Source organism: Mya arenaria, chromosome 1 (genome assembly GCF_026914265.1).
Source record: "Mya arenaria isolate MELC-2E11 chromosome 1, ASM2691426v1".
Taxonomy (NCBI): Eukaryota; Metazoa; Mollusca; class Bivalvia; order Myida; family Myidae; genus Mya; species Mya arenaria.
The window spans coordinates 18,422,686-18,447,097 of NC_069122.1; the positions used below are offsets into that span (position 1 = coordinate 18,422,686).

General features: G+C 34.0%; 1 protein-coding gene across 11 annotated transcripts in view; it reads left to right on the plus strand.

The window, feature by feature from the left end:
* Window positions 1-5,829: 5,829 nt before the first annotated feature.
* The window catches only part of LOC128230257 (partitioning defective 3 homolog), a 73,607-nt gene continuing 55,024 nt past the window's right edge, over window positions 5,830-24,412 (plus strand). For all 11 annotated transcript variants that reach the window (XM_052942371.1, XM_052942397.1, XM_052942381.1 and 8 more), the window contains exons 1-4: window positions 5,830-6,438; window positions 8,696-8,800; window positions 9,267-9,510; window positions 11,587-11,714. In XM_052942371.1, coding sequence (XP_052798331.1) covers window positions 6,277-6,438; window positions 8,696-8,800; window positions 9,267-9,510; window positions 11,587-11,714 — 639 coding nt within the window. In that variant the 5' untranslated portion in view covers window positions 5,830-6,276. The remainder of the gene's footprint in view (window positions 6,439-8,695; window positions 8,801-9,266; window positions 9,511-11,586; window positions 11,715-24,412) is intronic.

Consider the following 24,412-nt stretch of genomic DNA (forward strand, 5'->3'; position numbering starts at 1 on the left):
TCTATAAATTTGTGCATATGGCCAGATATGTATCATGTTATTTGGTGGCGCACCCCGGGATCATCGATGTGACCAGTGCTAGAAAAAAATGATGGAAGACAAGTCACGCGCACTTTTCAGTGAAAATGCGATGTCCGTACGAACGCTTCCTCCAACACGTGCGTTTTGCTTAATTGTAGACAAAAGGCACCTTGAACGTCATTAGTTATTTGAAGGAATAACCGGTTTGTTTCTGGGAAATCATGTCGGACTTTGGAGCCCGATCTGACCTGATTACACATGCGGCAACTGAAAACGAGACTTTATGAAAATGTTGTGACAAATCCATTGTGTAATTCCCGAGATATGGATAAAGGGCCAACACGGGTGAGTGTATTAAGCACCAGTCAATTTTAACCACGCCCCCCCCCCCGGTCCCGGGGGGTATACCGGGGATAGCAGGAGAAATGGGTCGTGTGTTTTACCTTTCAGATGGCCCCGCAGTGCCGGGTGAATGCAGTGGTTTTGTCTTCGCTACAAATATAGCAGGGAATGGGCCTTACCCAGTGTCCCTTGGGTGCGGGGGCATTTGGCGGGGATTTTACCGGCGGTTTGTCCCCGCAGGGCGGGGATTTTACCCGGGCTTTGCTGGACCGAAAGTTACAACTGACTGGTACATTGTTAGTAGATCACGGGGAGACTCGGCGAATTCATTGTCCCGAAAATACTTTGGCCAAAACTAATAAAAAAATGTTTTTGACAGAAATATACATGGTGGTGGCCATTCTCAACATGTAGAAACCTTCAATAGTGTAATATCACTACAGACATGTATGTGTTGGAAGGAGGGGATGGTGGGGCGCAAGGACGGGTCCAGGGCATCGGGCACACACGGCATCCCCATGAAATTGTCCGAGTGATTTGTTTCGAGTCAAAAATATGCTTGTAAGCATACTACACCAGAATTCATCATTATAGACTGCAATCAAACTGACTGATATGAACTACTAGTATTTTCCTTGCTTGTGGGAAGGTCTGGTGGCCATTGTTAATGGTTTCATAAAGTGTACGTTAACCCTACCGCGACGCCATAACGTTTATGTTTAAATGCCATACGTGACTTTCGATAGAAGTGACTGTACTTTTTAGTCATAACTCAGCAATGAAAAAGTTCATAATCAGTATTATAGGAACCAACATTTAGTGGAATTACAACCAAAATTAACACTTAAAGTGCCACATGAAAGTAATCCGCTCCTGTAGATATTCGCCCCTAGGGTCCTGCTAAAAGCCGCTCAGAACTTTTAGGAGTTACTTTAAATCATGAATGCATTTAAATAATTTAAGTAAATATAAAGAAATTAAAAAGGACAAATTACAATTATTTATTACATAGATCTTGAATTTTTAGTTGAAGGACTAATTTAAGTACATTTTGACTCTAACTTTGAAATTCACTGTGTTGTGTTTCATCAGAGTGTAAACACCTCGGATGATTCCATTTTAGATTTATATGAGGCAGCATGTGTAAAAGCAAATATGTGTATCAGTTAATTAAGTTATGTATTAAGATGCACGTGTGTAGTATGAATTTGTTGAATAAACTGAAAGAAGTATTAATTTGCCATAAAACGTTAGTTCGACTTAAAACACGGAGAACAAAATAGTTCCTAAAATATACTAAGAGTTACTTAAAACTATTACTGATCGATTTAGCATAAATATCATATAAGACTTATAATTTAATTTTTATTTCAATCTTGAAATCTGTTAGAAAAACGTGTGAAAATAAAAACCGAATTACAACTGAGAACGCGTGCGCTGAGTTAGTAGTACCAAATTTTATTTAAACAAGACAGTTTATAAGAATAAATTATAAGCATTGGGAACAGAAATACTTTCACGAAGTAATAAATTATTATTGTTGCGGCTGCTGTTGCTGCTGCTGTTGCTGCTACTTCTTCTGCTAAGACTACTACTACTACTACTACTACTACTGCTGCTGCTGCTGCTGCTACTGCTGCTGCTACTGCTACTGCTACTGCTACTGCTACTACTACTACTACTACTACTACTAGTTGAAAGTTAATAAGCATAAAGAAATACTAAGAGCTACTCAGAACAACTATAGTTAAAGCTATATAACGCACGCTATTATGATAGCTACTAAGAACTAGTAAAAACTAGAATCACTTAAAACGAGATTATAAAAGTTACATGGAAAACTGCTAAGAACACTATTACAAGAGCTACTTAAACTATTAAAGACAATGTTACAAGACTTACTATAAACTACTGAGTACAATATTACAGGAGGGCTACTAAGAACTACAACAGCTGCTAGGAACTACATGCACGTAGAGCCACTAAGAAATATTACATGAGTTACTAAGGGTAGTGTTAAAAGCTTAAGAGCTACTCAGAACTACTAGCACTACTATATTTGACCAATTTTACCTTATCCACTATTGGCCAATTGCACCTTTAATATTTGCTTGGTAAAGTAAACCGGAAAAAATCTTGAACTATGGCTTTGTCAGTGCTTTTTGTCTAACCGTATTCAGTTCAGACTGTTTTTGAAATGAGTTATGGTGATGCCTTTATGATCAATATTCGATCTTTTCCTCTCTCTAACACACAAAACGTTTTTGAAATCTCTTATTGGTGATGTGAATGTTATCATGATTATCTACATCATCGTCGTCAGAAAGGATAAGATGAAGGAAGGATAAAAGAGGTAAGATTATACAGGAGGAAGAAGTGGGGGCTGAATAAGGGGATAAGTGAGGGGATAGAACATAGGGAAAATGATACAAGAAGGAGCGAAGGGACGATCAAAGATCAAAGTGAGAAGAGGGAATGAAGATAGAAGGGGGGGGGGGGGTAGAAGAGGGAAATAGGTAATGATATCAGAGGGAAGAAGGAAGGGAAAGGGGATTAAAGAGAAGGGGAGACGAAAGGGGTATAGGAGAGGAATGGAGAACAGAAGAGGGGAAAGTTGAAGAAAATATGGTAGGAATTAGAAATATGGAAGCATATAGAAGGGAGGATAGAACATGGAGAACTGAGGTGATAGAAAGAAGGAAGGATAAAAGACAGTGATAAGGGAGATGTGAAAGTAGAAGAGGGGAATAAAGAAGGTGACGAATGGAGAATGGAAGAGGGAAAAAAGAAAGGATGTAGGACGAAAACGAGATGATAGAGGAGGAGAGAAGACAAATGAGGGAAAGGAGACATGAGGAAAACAGGGGATTAGAAGGGGGGGAGCTGAAGGCAAGATGGAAGAGATAGGTAGGAAGAAAGATAGGGAGATGAAACAGAGTTAAGAGGTAGGGAGATGTTGAAAAGGGTAAAAAGGGTGGATGAAGAAGGACGATGAGTAAATGGAGGCGCAATTGAGAGAGATTAGAGACCATAAATGCTTGGAGTGTTAAAGGGAGGCGATTGAAAAGTTCTCGTAACATGCGCGACCACATACGCACGTACGATGGTGACTCTGAGAGTCAATGGTAAGAGAGAGGAGGAAACAGATCTCGTACCATGCACGACCACACGTACGAGTGGTGGCTCTAAGAGCCGGTTTCGAGAACCAGCACCGCTAGTTCTCGTACAAATTTGCCCTGGAAGATATGTCATAATATTGAATTTAGAGGTTTAAATGGCAGATTTCTATATCCTTTTCCGTGGAAATGTCATTTGTATAAATGTTTGCAGTGGTGAATAGGAAACGTACATGCTATAAAATCATATTTTTAGAACTTCATACTGGAGCGATAATTCTTCAAAATTGAGTTTTTTGGCCTATTTTAGCAATTAAGTAATATTTTTCTCCTTCCGGTTTTGTTTTCTTCATTCTATTTATAATATAAATAATCTTAATACATAATCTATAAATAAATGTATTATACTGACAGTGCTTTACTGTCGTGCGTTTAGCCATTACAATCAAAGGTGCGAAAATGTCAATGAATGAAGAAAGGTTCAATACTTTAAGTTGCACATCGTTAACTAGTACATATAAAACTGATGTTTCTACTACAAATTAAGTAAAGCTCTTGAAAAAGAGCGTTTGCTTTTTATTGAAATAGTCACAAAATATATATTTAACTCGACAACAGGATTGTGTTGTGTGTGGGAGTTTTTTTTTTTAAATCTGAGAAGATTTCTAAACTGTTTATCAGACAGTCATATTAGATTTAAACTAAGTTGTGTTCACTTTAAAACACTATCAACATCTTAATGGAGATGTTGGTTTATTATTAACTGCCACTATTTAAAGCGAAAAATGTTAAAAACAGTGAGGAAAATGAAAAAGTATTACTTTTCATAGTGTTTTTAACATCTCTTAGTAGTTAAAGGTTCTTAGTCATTTTTAGTAGTTCTTAATAGCTCTTAGTAGCTCTTATGGGATTTTAGCAGGACGAAGAGCTTACATGTATGTTGAACCCTGCACTGTACCGTTATAGACTGTCTATGAATTGGGTGTACATACATGTAGTAGTCGGAACGCAACTTGGGGGTGTGACGCGTGTTTTTCCAACCATATTGATCTGAAGTGTTCATTTGGTCAGACAATTTTAGGGCATCCGCTAATTGTTTAAATCTTCAAACTTAAAAATGGCACATCTTTAATAACACACAAAGTCTGCGTTATCTGCCCTTACCATTTCAATAAAACTCACTGCATTGGTTACCTGCCCTTACCATTTCATTATCGGGACGTACTATTGTTGTGTAGAGTACGCTGAGTACCAGACAATAACACAAAAACAAAATGTCAACATTGCTCGTGCTCCACATTTTCAAGTATTTTCTGTCGTATCTTTTATAAAACTGATGGATATGTCATATCTCAGAATCATATTCTAGGATATTATGTCATTTGAGCGTTCTCAATGATTAAGACAATGCTAAAGATACCGTGTTGATTTAAATTTGAATTTGACAGCGAGGTCGTGACATTTCGATTCAGAAATCATTGAATTTATTTGAAGTTGTGAAACCTTGTACTAAATTAGTATTTGCCTAAATAAAGGTCCATGTATAAGTCCGCTTCCAAAGTTAAACAAAATTGCATTGATTAGTCGGCGCCCAGAATAAGTCGGCGCCCAGAATATTTGATATTGTCCAAAATGTAGCTTGAACTTAGAGACCAGTTCATAATTGCAGAACAATGTTTTTGATAATTTTCCACGTTGCACGATAAAATGTGAAGTACAGTGTGTTTTTAAAAAAATATATACGTAAATTGATAACGAATTAAGTCTTAAATAATAACGGTCCTAAATATTTTTTTATTTTTTTTTATATTAATTTCAAATACCAACTTTTCCCCAAATAAATGAAGGTTTCACGGTACAATTTCCTGTATGATTCTCAATCTCCCACGCAGTAAACTCCCCCTGGCGAGCAGCGACAAAGGGAGTAAATTAATATTGAAAAACTATCATTAAGCTGATTTGTTTGTGTTGAAAATGTCATTAAATGTATAGTCTTGTTTTATTCCCGTTCAATTAACTCATTTATAGCAGTGTGTTCACAAAAACAAATACGATTGTTACAGCATCATCAGCGTTTTATAAATACCGACCCCATTATCGAAAAATATTGTTCTTCGAACATAAGCATACCTAACATGTTATCATTGAAGGAAATAACAATTTTATTTTTGTGATCTACATGCACGTTTTCTCCTATTTTTATCGCACCGACTTGATTTTTTATTTTTATTATGTTTATGTCAGTCGAGCGTGCGAGGCCGTATGAATTGTACTCTTGTTCGATTTTCAAAACGAGGCTACCTGTGAACACATTCGATTATCCTTTGTCATTTTCGTCGGAAGTAAACAGTTCAACTGTCCCTGATATTTTGAAGGAATACAAACTTTTATTTCAAGCTTTGTAAGAGTTAGATCGGCAAAACTTAGAGAAAAGGACGTGTTATTATAACATATTGTTTATGTTTTTTATTGTGATATTATTTTATATTTCGCTGGAAGCCTATACTTTTGAAAGGAATTTTCACCTGTGTTGAAAGTTTGTAAAGAGTTGCCGTTACTTTCGAGTGTTTGTTTATTTTTATAATTTTTAATATTTGTGTCACCACACAGTAAAATCTATATAATTTGGAGTGTTAGTTTCGCTTTTTGGTGCAGTGTTAGTATTTACTTGTGTGTTAACAAGTGATCTTTACTTTACTTGTAAAGACAATTAAACTGTTTAAATCATGCCAAATTTTGACTCAAATTTCCTTACAGTGGGATTTAAACCAGTTAAAATGGCACAGATGTGTGTTATATGGTGAGTCAAAATGTAGGTTATAATGCCAGAACGATGCCAATGAAAGTGACAGTGTGTTTTGACAAAGTGAAAGTTCTCGTTCCTTGCGGAGATGGGGAGTTACTTGTCCGAGAATTGATAGAAAAGGCGATTATACGATACAAAAAGGCGCAAGGAAAGGTAATTTATGAAATGCGTAACTTCAGTATGAATTTTAAAATGTCAAGTTGTCATCCAAGTGTCTGTTTAGTTATTTAATGATTTACATGGTTATGCTGCGGTTGCATGCATCTTGCTGCTTATTATTTCACTTCAGTCAGTCATTTTTTTAGTGATATTTACAGCTGTTTCCCTTGTGAAAAAATGTCCAGTTTCCTCAAAAATTGATAAAAAAAATTCCCAATTTGATACATGCTGAGTACTTTTATGAATAAAAAGCAATGAATTTCCTGAAAAATAAATAAAATCTTAACAAGACTAACTCTTTCACAGAATGTTTGCATAAAAAAGTGAAAACAGACATGTATATTTTCCATTGTATTATAAGCTATTTTGGCCTGATTTTTTTATTTATTCCAAAACGAATTCAAAGAAAGTATTATATCAAATTTGGAAAATGTCCTCAAAAATAACTTAATTAGGAATAAAAATGCCATGATTAACCTTTCAAAACTACAAATTCTGCATAACGTAACTAGTAGATTTTGTTTCAAACCCCCCAAGCCATGCTGTCACTGTTAAAATATTTGTTTGACTTGCTTAAATTCCAAATTTTATATAATTACAACACAATATACGGAATTCAATGAAGTTTTTTTTTTTCTGAAATGAAAAAGTTTATTTCTCTCAAACAGTTAAACTACAAGTTGTTCCACTATTTTTTAACTATTATGTTAGAATAATTTTCAACTTTAACTTGCAAACATAACAAATTATATAAAAAAAAGGTTTTTGTTACTGTTATTCTTGCACACCTTTTTTTTAAGGTCTGATAACATGCTGAAATAATATTATGACTGAGTCACCTTCTTAAATAACAAAAAATTAATAGGAATTTTCTTCCTACTGATAAGTATGATATTTGGCATCTGGAATGGATGATCAGAATGGGTGTAAATGTATGATATAATTATAAAATCATGCTCAGGCAACAATCTGGACATGTTTGACTCGGTAACAAACTACATGAATACATTGCATGACTATTCTTGTAGACACAGGGCTATGAAGTCTTCTGTTACTAAAATTCTTCTTGGAATTAAAATGCTAATAATTGTTGACCAAGAATTCAAGATTTATTAAGGTTCAAACACCAAGGTAAATTTTATACAATTTGAGTGTCATAAATAACAATAACAGGAAATTGAAAGTAAACTGTATCTCCTTCTATCTCTCTCTTCCCTATTTTGGTAAACATCGATTGATGTGGGCAGTTGTAAGAAGATCAAAAGTCAATAATTCAAGAGCAGTGAACAGCGATGGTCCTCGTTCAATGACCCATAACATCGGTCATCCATTCCAGCTAGTGTCTTTGTTTATTCTGTGGCCTATTTTAATGAGTCATTTGACGTGGGAGTCCTCCACATTGAAGTAAATTATAGGGTCCCCTCTATAATAGGGTGGAACACTAATGTACATGTATTATAAATAGGGATTGGGGTCTTTTGTCACAAATGAATCAGTCACCATTATCATGTACATGTACACTGTATGATCAGTATCACCATAATGCATTAGAACTTTTGTATCATTGACCCTTTATGCTTTGGCCATTTCCTTTGTAAAGAGCTAAGATTATCAAATACAGGATTTATAAACATATAACCACATGAATTCTATTGGAAAATGGTTTTAATCACTCAAAAAACTGGTTTTTACAGCTTTCAGTGAACAAAATATTGCCAGAAATTTTATTTACAGCCATTTGACAAGGCTATCTATCTGGTTATTTTGGAGTCGAATCTCCGCTTATTACCACATTAAAAAGTATGTTTTCTCCCATTTCTGTGTCAGATGTTTTCTCCCGACTGTCCCTTTTTATACAGAAACGGTTTGGGGTTCAATTTTTTAAAGAAATCTTTAAAAAGATTTTTTTAACCAAAATTGGAAAATATTATTTTCACTTTTGGGAAAAAAGTATGTTTTAAATTTAGCATTTGGAATCATGGGCTTAAATTTCATTCTAAATTCGTCAGAAAAAAACACACTGAGCCAACACATTCAGGGCATTCAATTGACCCGAGCTCCCAAGTTTCGACGCACAGAAATTGTAAATTATCGAAAATGATATACATTCAATTCAAGGCTTTCACCAACCGCAAAAAACTGACATGAAAACCAGACTTTAATGATTGTATCTTGATTTTATTGTAATGATAGATGGAACACCTTAATCAGTTTTATGCCAAATATAAACATGTGTATAATTGTATTTCAGTCATCAGATTACTGGGTGAGCGTGCACACGCTGCGGACAGTCAATGAAGACTCTATTCTTGATCCAGATGACACGCTCTGCGATGTTGTCGACGACCGAGAACAGGTGAGCTTTTGCACAGTATTTTGAGGGATAATGTTTATTTTATCATTATTCACATGAAGACTTAGTGCAAATTCATAATCATTGACATCATATTATGTGTTTTGTCCGCAGATTCCGCTGATCTCTAGAGACCAAAAGAATCGTGTTTTTTTTAAAGTATTAACTTAAATTGTAACTTCATCTTTTGTAAGTCTTGACACTCAAGTTTGCTTCAAAATTGAAGTCAGGAGAGCTCTTAAAAGGGCTTCTGAAAAGCCAGTCTTGCTTTTGCGACAGGGTGCTTTATCCCTTTTGACCCCTAATGAGGGCCTAAAGCGCCCTCGAAACCCATCTCTGAAACTTTTTTAGCCCTTGAGCTACCAGGTCAAAAAACATCCGTGATATTAATAATTAAGTGATAAGAAACTGGTTTGAGCTCAGTCATTATTCATGTTTGATTTCTTCAGAAACATATATTTCTCCACAGCTGGTTGCAGACTTCGAGGAACAAGGAGGTCCGCGGAGTCATCACAATGGTGGAGATGGACAGAGTGTAAGCTCAGCGGGAACTGCAAGCCCGGAGATCTTCTCTGCTGATTCTTTGGGCAATAAACTCTCAGCGGGAACTGCGAGCCCGGAGATTTTTGTGGGCACAAAACATGTGCACCAGCGTGGGCTTTCACTCGACAGCAACCATGACGTTATTGTCACTGATATTGATATCAACACAGGTAAATTATGCAATAAGGCCAGATATATATATATATTTTTTAATTTAGTTTCTCATCCCATTTTAAGAAAAAAATGTACATGCAGTATTTATACCCTCAAATTTTGATGCATTTGAAATTTGGCTAGATTTTCAACATTTTCTTACCTAGGCCATATTTTTGTCAAATGAAAAATGTTGTGGCTGGGGGAGGTTCAGTCTGGGTGTGATGGGATAATAATCTAAAAAACTTTTCTTCTTGCCTTGAAATGTAACCTGGAAGATGATGCTTGATATTTTGATGATAGTAATTGTTTACAGTTGTTTACAAAGATGGGCTCTCTGATTTCAGAATAAATGGGGAAGTTTATTTTTGGTACTTAAAAGGTCTTTATCGGCTTTTATACATTTGAAATTCTGTGGCTTTTAATGCTTGTATAGTAACAAATGATTTTCTAATAGCTTTAAATTCCAAAAATAAATAACACATGTAAAAATAGTACTATTATTTATGTTAGGAAGTCAAATCCATTCATTCACCTTAGATAATATTAACCCTAGACAAATATGATGGGTGGCTAGTATACCAATTAGGGCATGGAAAATTTGAAAGTGCATGGGAAATTTTCAACTCAGGGTGTTATATAGTCATTGAAATTATACTTTTGCATGAATAAGCCCAATTTCTGGTTCTTGTGCTCTGCATTTAAAAATGTTCAAACAGGTTCCAGAATTTGAGCAGACCTTGAAAGCACTGTTGAGGGCTTGCAGGCTTGTTCTTTGACCAATTGGCAAATTTCAGTCAATTTTCATCCAAGATTCTACTTTTAATGACTGAATACAGGGCTCTTTTTGCCAATCTCACAGGTCAGAATGTCTGACCCATTCCCAATGTCAATATGTAATTTTTTCCCAATTTCAAGATAAGAATATAGAAAACCAAATGAGATGAAATTGCTGTCACAAAAAGCCCAGCTTCTTGACTTGTAAACACCTTGCCAGTATTTAGCGTGGGCACACTTCATTCGAAAAAACACCTTGCCAGTATTTAGCGTGGGCACACTTCATTCGAACAATTGTTCATTTACAATTTATTAATGCATTTAACAGCACTTTTGGGTCACATTCGAGGTTCTGTACATTAATTTCACAGAAAAATGTTGCTCAAAATGATTTTGTTGAGGATTTTTATTCCCAATATTGCCAATAAATACTTGACTTGAAAAAAAGTTCTTTGTCCCTAATTGACAAAAAAAGGCCTGAAATTTTTCCCAAATCTGTCAATTTTATGTCCCAAAAATGGACAGAAAAAGCCCTGGAATATCTATACAGATACCAAAATATCCAAAATAAGGCTTCAGAAATATTATATTCCCTTACATGTACTTTGTATAACAGTATAAGTTTGGCACTTTCATGGCACTGAGTAAAAGCGACTTTCAATTAGTGTAATTGAATTGATCATGGCAATGTCTTTATAGCTTTATCTGGAGGTCTGGGGGCATGATGAAACTCTGGAACCGTCTGAACTTGTCCTGCAATTACATGTGTAAAAGCAATAATCAGGCCATAGCTATTTAATGGATTGTTTGACGTTTCTCTTCTCATTTGTATATGTGTGTAGGAAGGTAGGATATAGAGGATAATTGTTCGTTCCAATGTAAGATCGCAATATATCTCACTGAAGTGGGCAACAAAAACTATATTTCACGAGTGGCATAAAACACAAGTGAAATATCTACTTTCCGTGTTTACAATGCAAATTTTTTTGCAATCCTACACTGAAACAAACAATTTTTATTTTATGCTCGAATGGATATAAGATGACATTTTATTGTAGTTTTTCAGAAAAGCGTGCCAAATTGTATGCAAAAGGATCGTCAATTCGGAATGACGTTGAAATTGTGTTCAAGTCCTGTGGGTTGGGAGAGGGGCTGACACTTCTTTTGTTGGGATTTTTTTCTTTGATTATTTCTGCCATACATGTGTATATCCTGTAAATGAGAGTGACTTTAAAGAAATTCACAATCATTGTGAAAAAAATAAAAGATAAAACAATATATATTATGATGTTATATGTATGTATTTGTCCATTTAGGTTCGGGCTTGACAGTACGACGTGGGAGCGAGCCATCGTTACACGTGCTTGATGACGCTGACAACAATGCTTGCCGTGCTAGACCGCCTTCTAGCAAGAGCACGGGAAACTTGCTTCAGAAAAATAAGGTATGATGCACGGGCAATGAGTGGTTTAAACACAGCCACCAAATTGAGCATGGTTTAGGGTATGGGGTCTTTGGGGGGAGGGTTGAGTATCTTTAGGTTTCGAGTAGAACATTTCAATTAGCAGAAAAGAACCAGAGGTTGTTCAGGTTTTGATAAGTTGATATGTTCTTGATTTGGGTAATTTGATGTAAGTTTATAGGCAATAGAAGTATTAAAAAAAGTAGAGATAAAAAATAGTGGATTACTCAGAAAAAGGATGGTGCTTGTGAAGGCTACGACCAAAAATGAGTTCATAAAACAAAAGCTTGTACATATCTTTTTTTTTGTTCATGTATGTATGAAAATGTCATGGATATGGCAACACATAATTATAGTGTAGATGCAAGTTAACTTTAACATTTGTCACAGGTTAAATAATCAAGTACCGGTATAAAAAAGTATTGGATAAAGTTTTGAGTCATTTAACCTTTAGTAAGGTTTTCTGCAAGAAAAAATGTGAATCACCAAAAAGCACCAAATAGCACATATTGTTGAATTCTTATCAAGAAGGAAATTTTTTACCAAGCGCTGTAGGATTTAGTCATTTTTTTGCATGAATAAAATCATTAGCATTTCAGATTGAAACAAAGGGAATTTTGTAGTTTATGCAGATTTTGTGGGTGTAGATGATGAAAAGCAGAGATAAAATGTTGCTATGAATATGTACCATTTATATGATTATTTAAGTGTTATGAAACATGAACATTTTGAAAAAGTCTTGAAAATTTGAATTTAATAGTATAAAATTGCCTGTACCAGCCTGGAAAGGCTGATAAGGGGAGGGGGGATTTAGTGTGTTGGGGTTAAAAAACCAGTTGCAACTGGTTAGCTCAGTCGGTTTAGCACCTAAAGTTAGTTCTAGTGAGCTTCTATTTAAAATGTTCTGTTGTATATTTAATGAGTTCTAATCTAAAATTTATAACCAACATTAAAAAAAAATCCCTCCAAACAAAAGAGTTCTGTGGCTAAAAATCAATCAAAATGATCAGATCACTTTTATAATGTAGAATAATTCACTAGTTTAAAGTCATAAAGAAAAATATCAATCAACATTTGACTCAGTGTAACTGATTCAAACTTGCATTCATTTATATATGGAGAAATACAGTGTATTTAACTGATGGTGACCTCGTCATGGACATATTTTAATTGTCATTTAATGACCATAGGGAAAATAATTGAAATTAATGAGATTTTCACATTTCTCTCTGTCATGTCATTGCAAAGCAACTGGACATTTACATTTAAATCATCAATTTATAATTAGGCCACAATTAAAAAAATAGTTTGTTTTGTGTTTGCTGCGACATGAGAGGTTTTTAGCTCCTCTGGTTTTCTTATTTTATTTCTTTCATTTTTCATTGGTTGTAAGGAAGTACAAAAAAAACAAAACTACTTAGGTCTAAAAAATAATATATTTGGTTCGGGTTACCTGACCCTATCTACGAAATATGTGCCGACCCTAACATTTTTATAGTCAGTTGGTAACAAATTTTTTTTTTAAGAGTGTATTATGTTGTTTAAAATCTTAAAAGCTTTTTCAGAAGATTTCTTTAAAGCCATTCTCCAATGATGACAATAACTTTCTTACATAAAGCCTAATAAAAAAAAATAATATAATAAAATATAAAGCCTACCTGCCCAAAACTTTTGGCCCTTAATCTAACCATCACCCCAAACTGTTGATAAAAGAATGCCAAAAACAAACTATTTATTAATCGGTGCCTGATTATGCTCCTTGAATTAACGAGTGTACATGTGTAGTTGTTCTTTTGTGGAAATCCTTGTTGGAAAACCATAGCATTACATTATGCAGACATTCCTTGACAGCCAAATTAATTAATTATTAGATACTGGCGTGTTACAAATATTGTGAATATTCTACATTCCTACTGGAATGGGATGACATTTACACAAATCTTGTTTATATGGTTGTAAAGTGAGCGTGACCTTGATATTTAAGTACATGTAAGTGAATGCAGTTTACTGGGACATGCTAATTGAAATAAGTTATTTAATATCATTATTAAACTAGGCTAGAGATGTTTGTTTATATATTTATACATGTAAATTGTAAAAAATAAATCAATCCATTTTTTAAGATCCTGATATTTGTTAAATTAATTTTTATTTATCCTTCATTTATTTAACTAGATTTTATTGATGTTAAGGCCTTTTACAAAATTATGTAACAAACAAAGAATAATTTTTTTGACATCTTTAGACTATACAGAACAAATATAATATATGAAATGACGTAATACAGAGTTAAATAAAGTATTTCTACAGTTATATTCGCTGGTGAAAACTTAAACAGTATTCTTTATATTAAAGAGACACTCATATTTAAAATCAATAAATACACATGTATAACAAACGTTTATATTGAGTGATAAATCTTTAACTACTTACTAAATAATGCATTTATTGGAACTATTAATTACCGATAACAAGACTGTAACCGTGTATTTAATAGCTGAAAACATACTAATATTAAATGACTGGTGGGTCCTAAAAGATTTACAGTGATCACCTAACATAAAATTCTAAAAAGGTAGAAAGCCCATTCTATCCCCTTTCTTTTAATTTAAACACAATTTCCCTCATTTGTTTTTGATATTTATTAATCATTTTCAATTAAAACAATTATATTAATTGTGGTACATCTTATTTGGAGACCGAGTTGATGCTAATCTTTTAAAAAAAAGAGGATACAAATTTTGGTGCATAAGGTGCTACAGATTTATCTATTTACAATTGTATGATTTCTGATTGATCTTATTGTAAATATGATTTAACTGGTTCACATATCATTGTTACATGCATTATTCGTCTTGTTTAAACTTTTACATGAGAACATGCGAATAAGATTTAACTTACAACAGCTGTAAAATTAGCTTTCAAGGTCATTCATTTGTCATGTTGTTAATGATTTATAACACAACAGAGCACTATAAAATTAGCTTTAAATTAAAGGTAGTTTATAATACCATGGCTTTGTATGACCCGGAATAAATTACCAGTGCAATTTAAACATCCCTGTGAGATGCACACACCCAGCACAACTCTGAATAGATGGCCAGTGAAATTATCATCCCTGTTAGACACACACCTCCAGCAGGACCCTGAATAAATGGCCTGATAAATAATCATCCCTGTTAGACGCACACCTCCAGCAGGACCCTGAATAAATGGCCTGATAAATAATCATCCCTGTTAGATGCACGCCTCCAGCACAACCCTAAATAAATGGCCAGTGAAATAATCATTCCTGTTAAACGCACACCTCCAGCACGACCCTGAAAAAAAGGCCAGTGAAATAATCTTCCCTGTTTGATGCACCCCTCCAGCAGGACCCTGAATAAAAGGCCAGTGAAATTATTATCCCTGTTATAAGCACACCTCCAGCAGGACCCTGAATAAATGGCCTGATAAATAATCATCCCTGTTAGACGCACACCTCCAGCAGGACCCTGATTAAATGGCCTGATAAATAATCATCCCTGTTAGACGGGCATCTCCAGCAGGACCCTGAAAAAATGGCTAGTTAAAATAATCATCCCTGTTAGACGCACACCTCCAGCAGGACCCTGAAAGAATGGCCAGTTGAAATAATCAGGACCCTGTAAAAATGGCCAGTAAAATAATGATCTTTATTAGACGCACACCTCCAGCAGGACCCTGAAAAAAAATGGCCAGTTAAAATAATCAGGACCCTGAAAAAATGGCCAGTGAAATAGTCATACCTGTTAGACGCACACCTCCAGCACAACCCTGAATAAATGGCCTGTGATATTATCATCCCTGTTAGACGGGCATCTCCAGCAGGACCCTGAAAAAATGGCCAGTTAAAATAATCATCCCTGTTAGACGCACACCTCCAGCAGGACCCTGAAAGAATGGCCAGTTAAAATAATCAGGACCCTGTAAAAATGGCCAGTAAAATAATGATCTTTATTAGACGCACACCTCCAGCAGGACCCTGAAAAAAATGGCCAGCTAAAATAATCAGGACCCTGAAAAAATGGCCAGTGAAATAGTCACACCTGTTAGACGCACACCTCCAGCAGGACCCTGAAAATGGCCAGTAAAAATAATCATTTAACTTTTTAAACAATATATAAAAAACATGCACAACAATTTTTTTTTTGGTCTTGGAAAAGGGGTGATTTTGGTAAATCAGTCGGGTCACAGCAAACAAATAATTTTTCGAGATGTTTGAGCTAACTTAAATGGGCAAATTCAGAATAACTTTTCTTAAATTACACAGATTGAACTAGGTCAGGCAAGAAATTGTCATTGATGTGGGGAAGATGGTTTTATGATCAGTTTCAATTGATAGTAACATAGTTGTGGCGATAATAAAAGCATGCATTTTTGTAAACAAAATGATATCTACATATTTTATATTGCACTAAAATCTTTAGTCTGACAAGTCTGTGTTTTCCAATTAAGACAACATAATTTTCATATTTATTAATAAATAGGTTATTACGTACAGCAATACTTTTTTGAGTCCAATTTCAAGTTTTTGAAGGCTTGTTTAAGTTTATATTATGCACCAATCAATTGTAACCAAGCCCCCCTCCCCCAGTCAAACAAGGGGCTTTAAAACAGAAATTAAGTATTAAACATACCTATATATCATGCACCAGTCAATTGTCATGCCCCGGGATATCCTAGGCCCATTTCCCACTATTTTCGGTGTAAAAACAAAACCACCTCATTCACTTGGCACTGTGGGGCCACATCGTGGAAAGTAAAAAACACGGCCCATTTTCCACACTATACCCTAATAAACCCTGGACCTGGGGAGTGTGGGGGGGGGGAGGTGGCGGGTTACAATTGACTGGTGCATTGTATGTTTAATAATTTATTCTGTTTTAAAGCCCCTTGTTTGACTGGAAAATATATGATGTATTAATACTGTGGTGTTTGCTCTTTGAGGCTACTGATACTGTGCAGCAAGCTTTAGTTTCCACTTAATTGAATGAAATAATTTTAATGAAGTTTACGAATCAGCACAAAAAATAATACCCCCCACATACACCTTATAACTTTGTTTTTACCTGGAATACCGGTTGTGTATCATTCATTCATTTGATAGGTCTCAAGCCTTGTTGAGTCTGGCTGATAGATAAGCCATTTGGATTTTTTCGAGGGATAAAAGATATTTCCTGTGATTGAATAAACATATCAGCTGTTCACCTGGTTTTTGGAATTGGGTGATTGCTTATTTACTGTAGGTTAGTCATAGAAGTTTTTCCTTTGTGGAAATCTGCAAGAAGTTGTCTGCTTTGTTATGAATTCAACGTTGACATGAGCAGCAATATCATTTAGATCATCATCGTTATTGTCGTCATCATAAGCATCGTCATCAATGTTGTAATTATCAACATCATCATAATCATCGTCATCATCATCATCATCATCATCATCATCATCATCATCATCATCATCATCATCATCATCATCATCATCATCTAACATTTTAAAACATTATCTGTAGTGGCATTAGAATCAACAGTTTTCTTAATTAACATCATCATCATCATCATCATCATCAGCAGCAGCAGCAGCAGCAGCAGCAGTTAAACACAATAACTACAATACCAACAATTATTTGACTAACTAGTGTAATTGGTACAATTTCCAAAGTAATACACAAATAAAGGCAATCAACAATTAATTTAAGCCAGACAACAAATTGGTGTTACTGCAGAGACCATATTTCTTTGAAGTATGTCCTTTTTAGCTCTTTCCCGCAGTAATTAATAGAATGATCTTGATGGTTCAAAGGGCCCACATGAAAATGCCCCCGTAGAAAAAGTATTCTGCCCACCAGATTACTACAAATCTTAAAACATCTATTTAGACCACTCGCCTGTGCAGACAACTGACAATACAGGATTATTGAAGGGGGGGGGGGGGGGCTGTCAGGTATGGGTGGCGTTCTTAAGTAACACTGTTTTGAGCTAGTGACCTAGATTTGGGCTTGTATGTTTTAGGTACTTGTTTGCATATATGAATAAATGAAATTTGGGCTTGCATGTTGTGGTACCTTGCATTGAAATTCAGGCTTGTAATTTTTTAGTGCTTTGCATAAGAATATAGAATTCTGGCTTGTATGCTTTTAATACTTGTTTGCATAAGAATATAAAATTTGGGCTTGAAATCTGAGATTAATATCATTATTAAAGGAGACCTAAAAATATCCTGTCCAGCCAGTAAGCATTATTATGATATTCATGTAAAGAGCTGTTTGCGTTAATTTTGCATAAAGTCTTTGATTTGATATAATCAGTATATTACTACCATTCCTGTAATTCTGTTTGCATAAATGACCGAAATTGTTGTAATGTGTTAATCTTTGACATAAATGTTTATGGATTTTGTACAAATATTTTGCTTCACGGTGTTTGAGTAATTTATGATTGTATCGTTGTTTAAATATTGCCCAAATACGTTTATATTTGCATAAAAGCATAAGTGCGTGTATACATTTTCAAGTGTCTGTACATAAATATCGTAAAACATCGGTTCACCTGTTGCAAGCTATTCTTTGGACAAACAGGCATTTAAATTGGGCTGTTAAATTTTCTCAATGAATCTGAAACACTTGGATCTTTCAAGCTCCATTGACTCAATGTTAAGTGATTTATATCCGAATAATTGGTCAAATTAGGGCGTATTATCCAAAAAAAGAAAGCTAGTAATATAAAACTAATGTGGGTTTGTTTGGAAGATTGAATTACTTGTTAATATGCAAGGGTAAACCTCAGATCTGAAATTTAATCATAGACCTTTGACATTAAATTATAACATTGGTCTATAAATATATACAGGACACACACATACTGATATTTACGCTATTAAAATTGTATTTATTTAATTTATTTTACTGAAAATACCCTATTAAAAGTGTATTTATTTTCATTTTTTTTGCTGAAGAATTACAGACCATTTAACCATTGTTTATTTAATCTTTCACTTACAAAATTAATAAACAGGCCTTTTTCAGTTCGTGCACAATTTCAAATATCATAGCGTGGTAAAGTACATTTAAATCATACAATCTAAAGATCTGTGGTCGTGGCTTTGGTGGATTTTGAGAAAGAATAAACGTTTTTCAGTAACAGATGCTTATTTAACGAGATAATTTTTGCCAGGTAAAAAGATAACGCTTCGCAGCTTCCGATAGTAGTTATGACTGATGGATTATGCTATTTGATCGTCCATATTAAGCTCGTATGCTATTGTTAATGTTTGTTTAAATCTGAAGAAACGGTGTCCTATTACTTTTCCATTGAAATCATCTTCAAATTACTGTTCCATTGACATTCAGCATTTTTAGCTCACCTGATCAAAATCTGACTATTTTTGTGTGTGTAAGATTTAGATTTTTTTTATTTCCTTTGACAAGTATTATGACGTAAGATGTGTCCATAATTAGTAAACTATCATTTTTTTCACAGAGAAATGTTATTAATATGAACTGAGTTGATTTAGGGTAATATATTTATTTCTATAAATATGTTTTATATATGTAATATAGTTATAGTACTCTCAACCCGAGTGACTGAGATTATACTCCAGCGATTTAGCGCTATTTTATAATTTCAATTATGAGGGTTGCGGCTGACGTAACTGTTTGTACCATGTTGTTAAGAACAATGTTCAATAAATTGCATGTGGTATCAGTGAATAGCGTTGTAATTTATCCGTGCGGTAGTTATAGAACATTTTCACCCATCCTTATGCTTCTGTTCCAATATGGGAGTTATGCACCAGTCAATTGTAACCACGGCTCCCCCTGGTCTGGGAATAGCGGGGACTTTGACTTTCGGTCCAGCCAAGCCCGGGTAAAATCCCTGCCCTGGGGGGGGCGTGATTACAATTGACTGGTGCATTATAGTGTAGAAGAAAACAAAGCAAACATCCTGAAACATGTTACAACTATTATTATTTCGACAATTTGTTGTTCACCACATCATGCCAACAATCAATGATTTTCAGGCTGTTAAGGCCACAGGCCTACATACTTAGGTACTGCAATTGGAAATCAGGTATTGTTAGATCTACTTTTTGACATGACATGTTGTACAAATTCATGCGCCAGGTTTACAAAATGGGACATATGGTGTTATGCAGTTTAAAATAGTGCATATCAAAAGACCATTTTATTTTAAATACAATTATAAGATTGCAACGTTAATGTGAATTTGAAAGCAAGCTGAAGAATCTTAAATAAATCTTGGTGAAGAACTGAAAGGTATAATTAATTACAGATAATAACACTGAAAATTGAAATGTGTTGACTTAAAGACCCTGCCCTATTTACCAACTACAAATAGAAAAAACCCATCTTTAGCCAATTCCAGGTTTCATTTAATTAACTGTACACTAGCAATAAACTAGCAATAAACTTGCAAGATGAAAGCAGTATTCATATATCCTAGCACAATTATAGGCTTATCAGCTGCTGCTACATGTATAAAACTAGCTTATTGTATTTTAAATTGAACATCAGTTTGCAATGTACCTTTATAAGGTATTTGCTTCAAATTCTTGAAAGATTTAACAGGCTTAAAGTATCTTATTTTATTAAGCCAAACTGGTAACTTAAAGTTGATTTTTCAGTATCAAAATTAGTCAAAATCCTGTTTTGATTAAGTGACTTTAAGGTAAGATTGTGTGAGAATGTATGGCCTGTTCAATAAACTGGTGCTGGTTTATTGTTTGGGTGTTGTATTATTTTTTTTGTATAGTATAATGGGAGTAGAATGAATCATATAGTAATTAATTTGTCACATTAGTGCAAGAACTCAATATCTGCTTCTATTTCTTTAAAAATGATAAAGCTGAAACAGTCATTTCATTCAGTCAGTTTTCATCAGTCAGTTAAAGTCCTATTTCATTTGTAATGAAATTACTGTAGGTAGGAAAGTGAATTGAATGATTATATGGAAATTGTATTAGCAGTCGCGATAAAAGATGTTCGACTGATAAAATACTCAACGCATGAAATCAAAATGGTATTAAGGAGTTGCGATAAAATATCATAGACTGATAAAATACTTAACGTATGAACTCAAAATGTTATAAGGAGTGTAATGAAATATTTTTGACTGATAAAATACTCATGACATGAACATGACAAAATGAGAAATTGAACACACCAAATAAACAATTGAATCGAAATCCTTCCATACAAATTAGATGATAAAATTTGTAACCCAGATCGTTCCATTGAGTATTTCGATGGGCGATGGAATTACCCCGATATGGAGATGGATTGTAAAGCTAGAAAACAGATGGAATGGATAATGATAATTATATCTGTCTAATTATCTGGGTTCGGCCTTAGGCCTAAAAAAAAAATTGTTTGGTTAGGGTTGCATCCTTTTCAAAAATAGGTAGGGTATATATAGGTATAGGCTTTTTTTTTTTTTTTTATTAGGCTTTATATAAGAATGTCATTTTCATCATTGGAGAATGGTGTTAAAGTTATCTTATATATAAGCATTTAAGGTTTTAAACTTCATATCGAAAAGCAAAAAAAAAAAAATATTTTTTTTTTTTTTTTTTTTTAGTTTTTCATTTTTTTTTTCAAACTGACTATAAAAACGGTAGGGTCGGCGCCTATTCCGTAGGTAGGGTCGGGTTACCCGAACCAAATGTATTTTTTTTTAGGCCTTAGGAGATAGGATAACTTGGATGACAATAGTGGAAGTGAATCATGGCTCAAGTCATTGTCTGTTAGGTCTGAGTTTTTTTGTTGGTCTAGTTGAGGCTTGCTTCTGTGACCAGCTGGATGGTGTTGTGTAACCATGCATCATTTTTGTGTCATGATTTTGTTTGTTTCATTATCAGTGCCATGGATCTATATAGGACATGTGAGCTCTTAAAGGGACTTAGACACCAGATGGTTAAAAAATGGGCGGACACAGTATTTCCTCAAAACAAGCCTAGAATTGTCCATTCAAGCTAGTAGGAGGCCAATGATACATCATGTTATATGTTTAAAAAGAATAAATGCAACAATCATCTTGCTTTCTCATCTGTGTTTCCCCATTTAAATTATAGCTCATTTATGTTTTCTAGTTGAAATCATATATGTTTATGAGTACAGATAAAGATACTAATGCTATTTTTAAACTTACTTGGATTTACGTGGTAGTCAACCCCAGTAAATTTTGAATGATAAAAATGGGCAAAATCTGCAAAAGATGCAGTTACCATCGTAAGTGATGAGCTACATCAGTAAGTAAGATTCAATGTGTTGCACACAACGATTTCAAATTAATGTTAGCTGTTTTTTACCATTTTTTTTCTTCTTGCAACTGTATCTTCTGGTGTCAATTCCCTTTAAAGCTGCACTCTCACAGATTGACCGTGTTTCTAACTGTTTTATTTTTTGTCTTGGAATGAACCAATTTTTGCATACATATATGTTAACCAGTGATAAAAGACTGCTGACAAAAGAAAAGACAGTTTGCAGATTTTCGTATTTCCATTACAAAATTAATGTTTCTTGGCTTAAACCATAAATAACGGTTTAAGAAAAAATGCATAAAACATCAATTTTTTAACTTAAATATCAAAATCTGCGATCTGTTTTTTGTCAGCAGTCTTATATAACTGGTTTCGATGGATTTTTGCAAAATTTTGCTCGTTCCAAGACAAAAAATAAAAAAAGTTGTCAAAACGTTCAATATGTGAGAGTGCAGCTTTAAAGCTTTTGTCAGATAAGATGATTTTCATTTTAATTTGATATATTGCTTTATATTCGCTGTATTTACGTAGTTTGATAGCCTGATACGATTGCATTAACTGCTTAAACTTTGTATTTCATGATATCATTAGCAACTGAATTTAATTGTGCTGTTCACAAAATCTTTTGAAAATCACAGCCAAGCAAGAGTTAATAGCGTTTTGCATACATTCATTCGCATAGAAGGGTATTATAAGTTTGCATCAAATTTTCCAATTCGTATGGAAAGCATTATAATCAAATTGCCTTTATACCAAAAATAATATTTGATTTTTTATATAACAATTTTTTTTATCATTGGTGAGATCCATTAGGGTGAATATTATTAACACATATGATATTATGTACTTCCAAATAATTAAATTAAGGCCCCATTTCTCAATCAAGCTTAAAGATGCACTCTTACTCCCAAATAAGATTTACCACAATTAATAATATTGTTTTAATATTCCAAAAAGGATGAATAAATGTTGTAAACAATGGTTCTTATGAATTAAGAATACCGGGTTTAATTTGAAAGAAATGAGCATAAAACACAGTATTTCTACCTTATGAGACTATAGTAGACCACAGTGAATCTTTTAGCATTCACCAATCATTTAATATTATTGCGCTTTCTGCTATTAAATAACCGGTTACAATCTTGTTATCAGTAATTAATATTTTCCATAAATGCATAAATTAGTTAAGTTGTTCAAGGTTTATTAGTCAAAAGTGATGTTTATTATACATATGTATGTATTTATTTTGAATAAGAGTGTCACTTTAAGTTAAAGCACACTATTTATGATTTGGTATAAATTGTAATTCTGTTCTTGTAACAGTGTTTGGAGGCTTTTATAGGAAATTAAAAGTATTCGAGATAAATATGAAAAACTCCTTTTTTGTGAATTTAAATAATTATGTAAAATCATATTTAAGTAAGTAAATTTGGTAAATGAAATAAGAATAACTTAAAAAAATTTTTTTGAGAAATTTGGGGAGGACTGTAGTCAAATTTTCTGCCTTTCACCAACTAAGAGGCTTAAGGTCCCTGAGGGACCAGTGTTTCAATAAATATTGTTTAAACTGAGGGTTTAAAGATCATACATTTCCAGGGGTATCCTAGTTTTTTTGGGAAAACTAGCTGTGTTTCAATATAAATATCATGAAGACATGTATCACATAAGTTTTGCTTGGAACTTACCATAAACTTATCTACGTTTCAATTAAAATATAGGAAGGACATTTATCACATAGATTCTGCCCAGAAATTTACGGGTGTACCTGCATGGGGTTTACAACTTGGATATTTTATTGAAACAGCCCCCCAGACTGCCGGGTTTCTATCCTGGAAACAGACTGCATGATTCATGTTTTCATTCCAGAGGGAGTAAAAACCTGGAAGGGACCCAGACATGCACATTCATACAATATACCTGTACATGTATATTTTGTACCTGTAAAATGATTGTAAACCCAGATATTCACTAATTTACTCTAGAGCTGCAATATCATGGCTCATTTGGCCAAAAAAATAATGCCATCATCACCCCAGGCATGTCAGTTGGCTGTCAAGACTCTTTCTGCTTGCTAAAACAGACAACCAGTGTAGTTATTTAAGATTTTTTATAGGCCCTTTGGAAGCTTAGACTTTGTCTGATTTATAATTGATTTTTTTCATTGTTCTGTTTTACATGAGTTTACTAGCAATTGTTAAAGCTGTTACCTCTCACAGATTTACCGTTCTGACTACTTTTGAAAAAAATTTGTCTTGGAATGAGCCAATTGATGTTGCGTTAATATCTGAAAGCAATTGCTATAAGACTGCTGAAGAAGATGACAGATCGCAGTTTTTCATATTTCTGTTCAAACTCTTATGTTTTATGGATAAAAGCGTTACTAA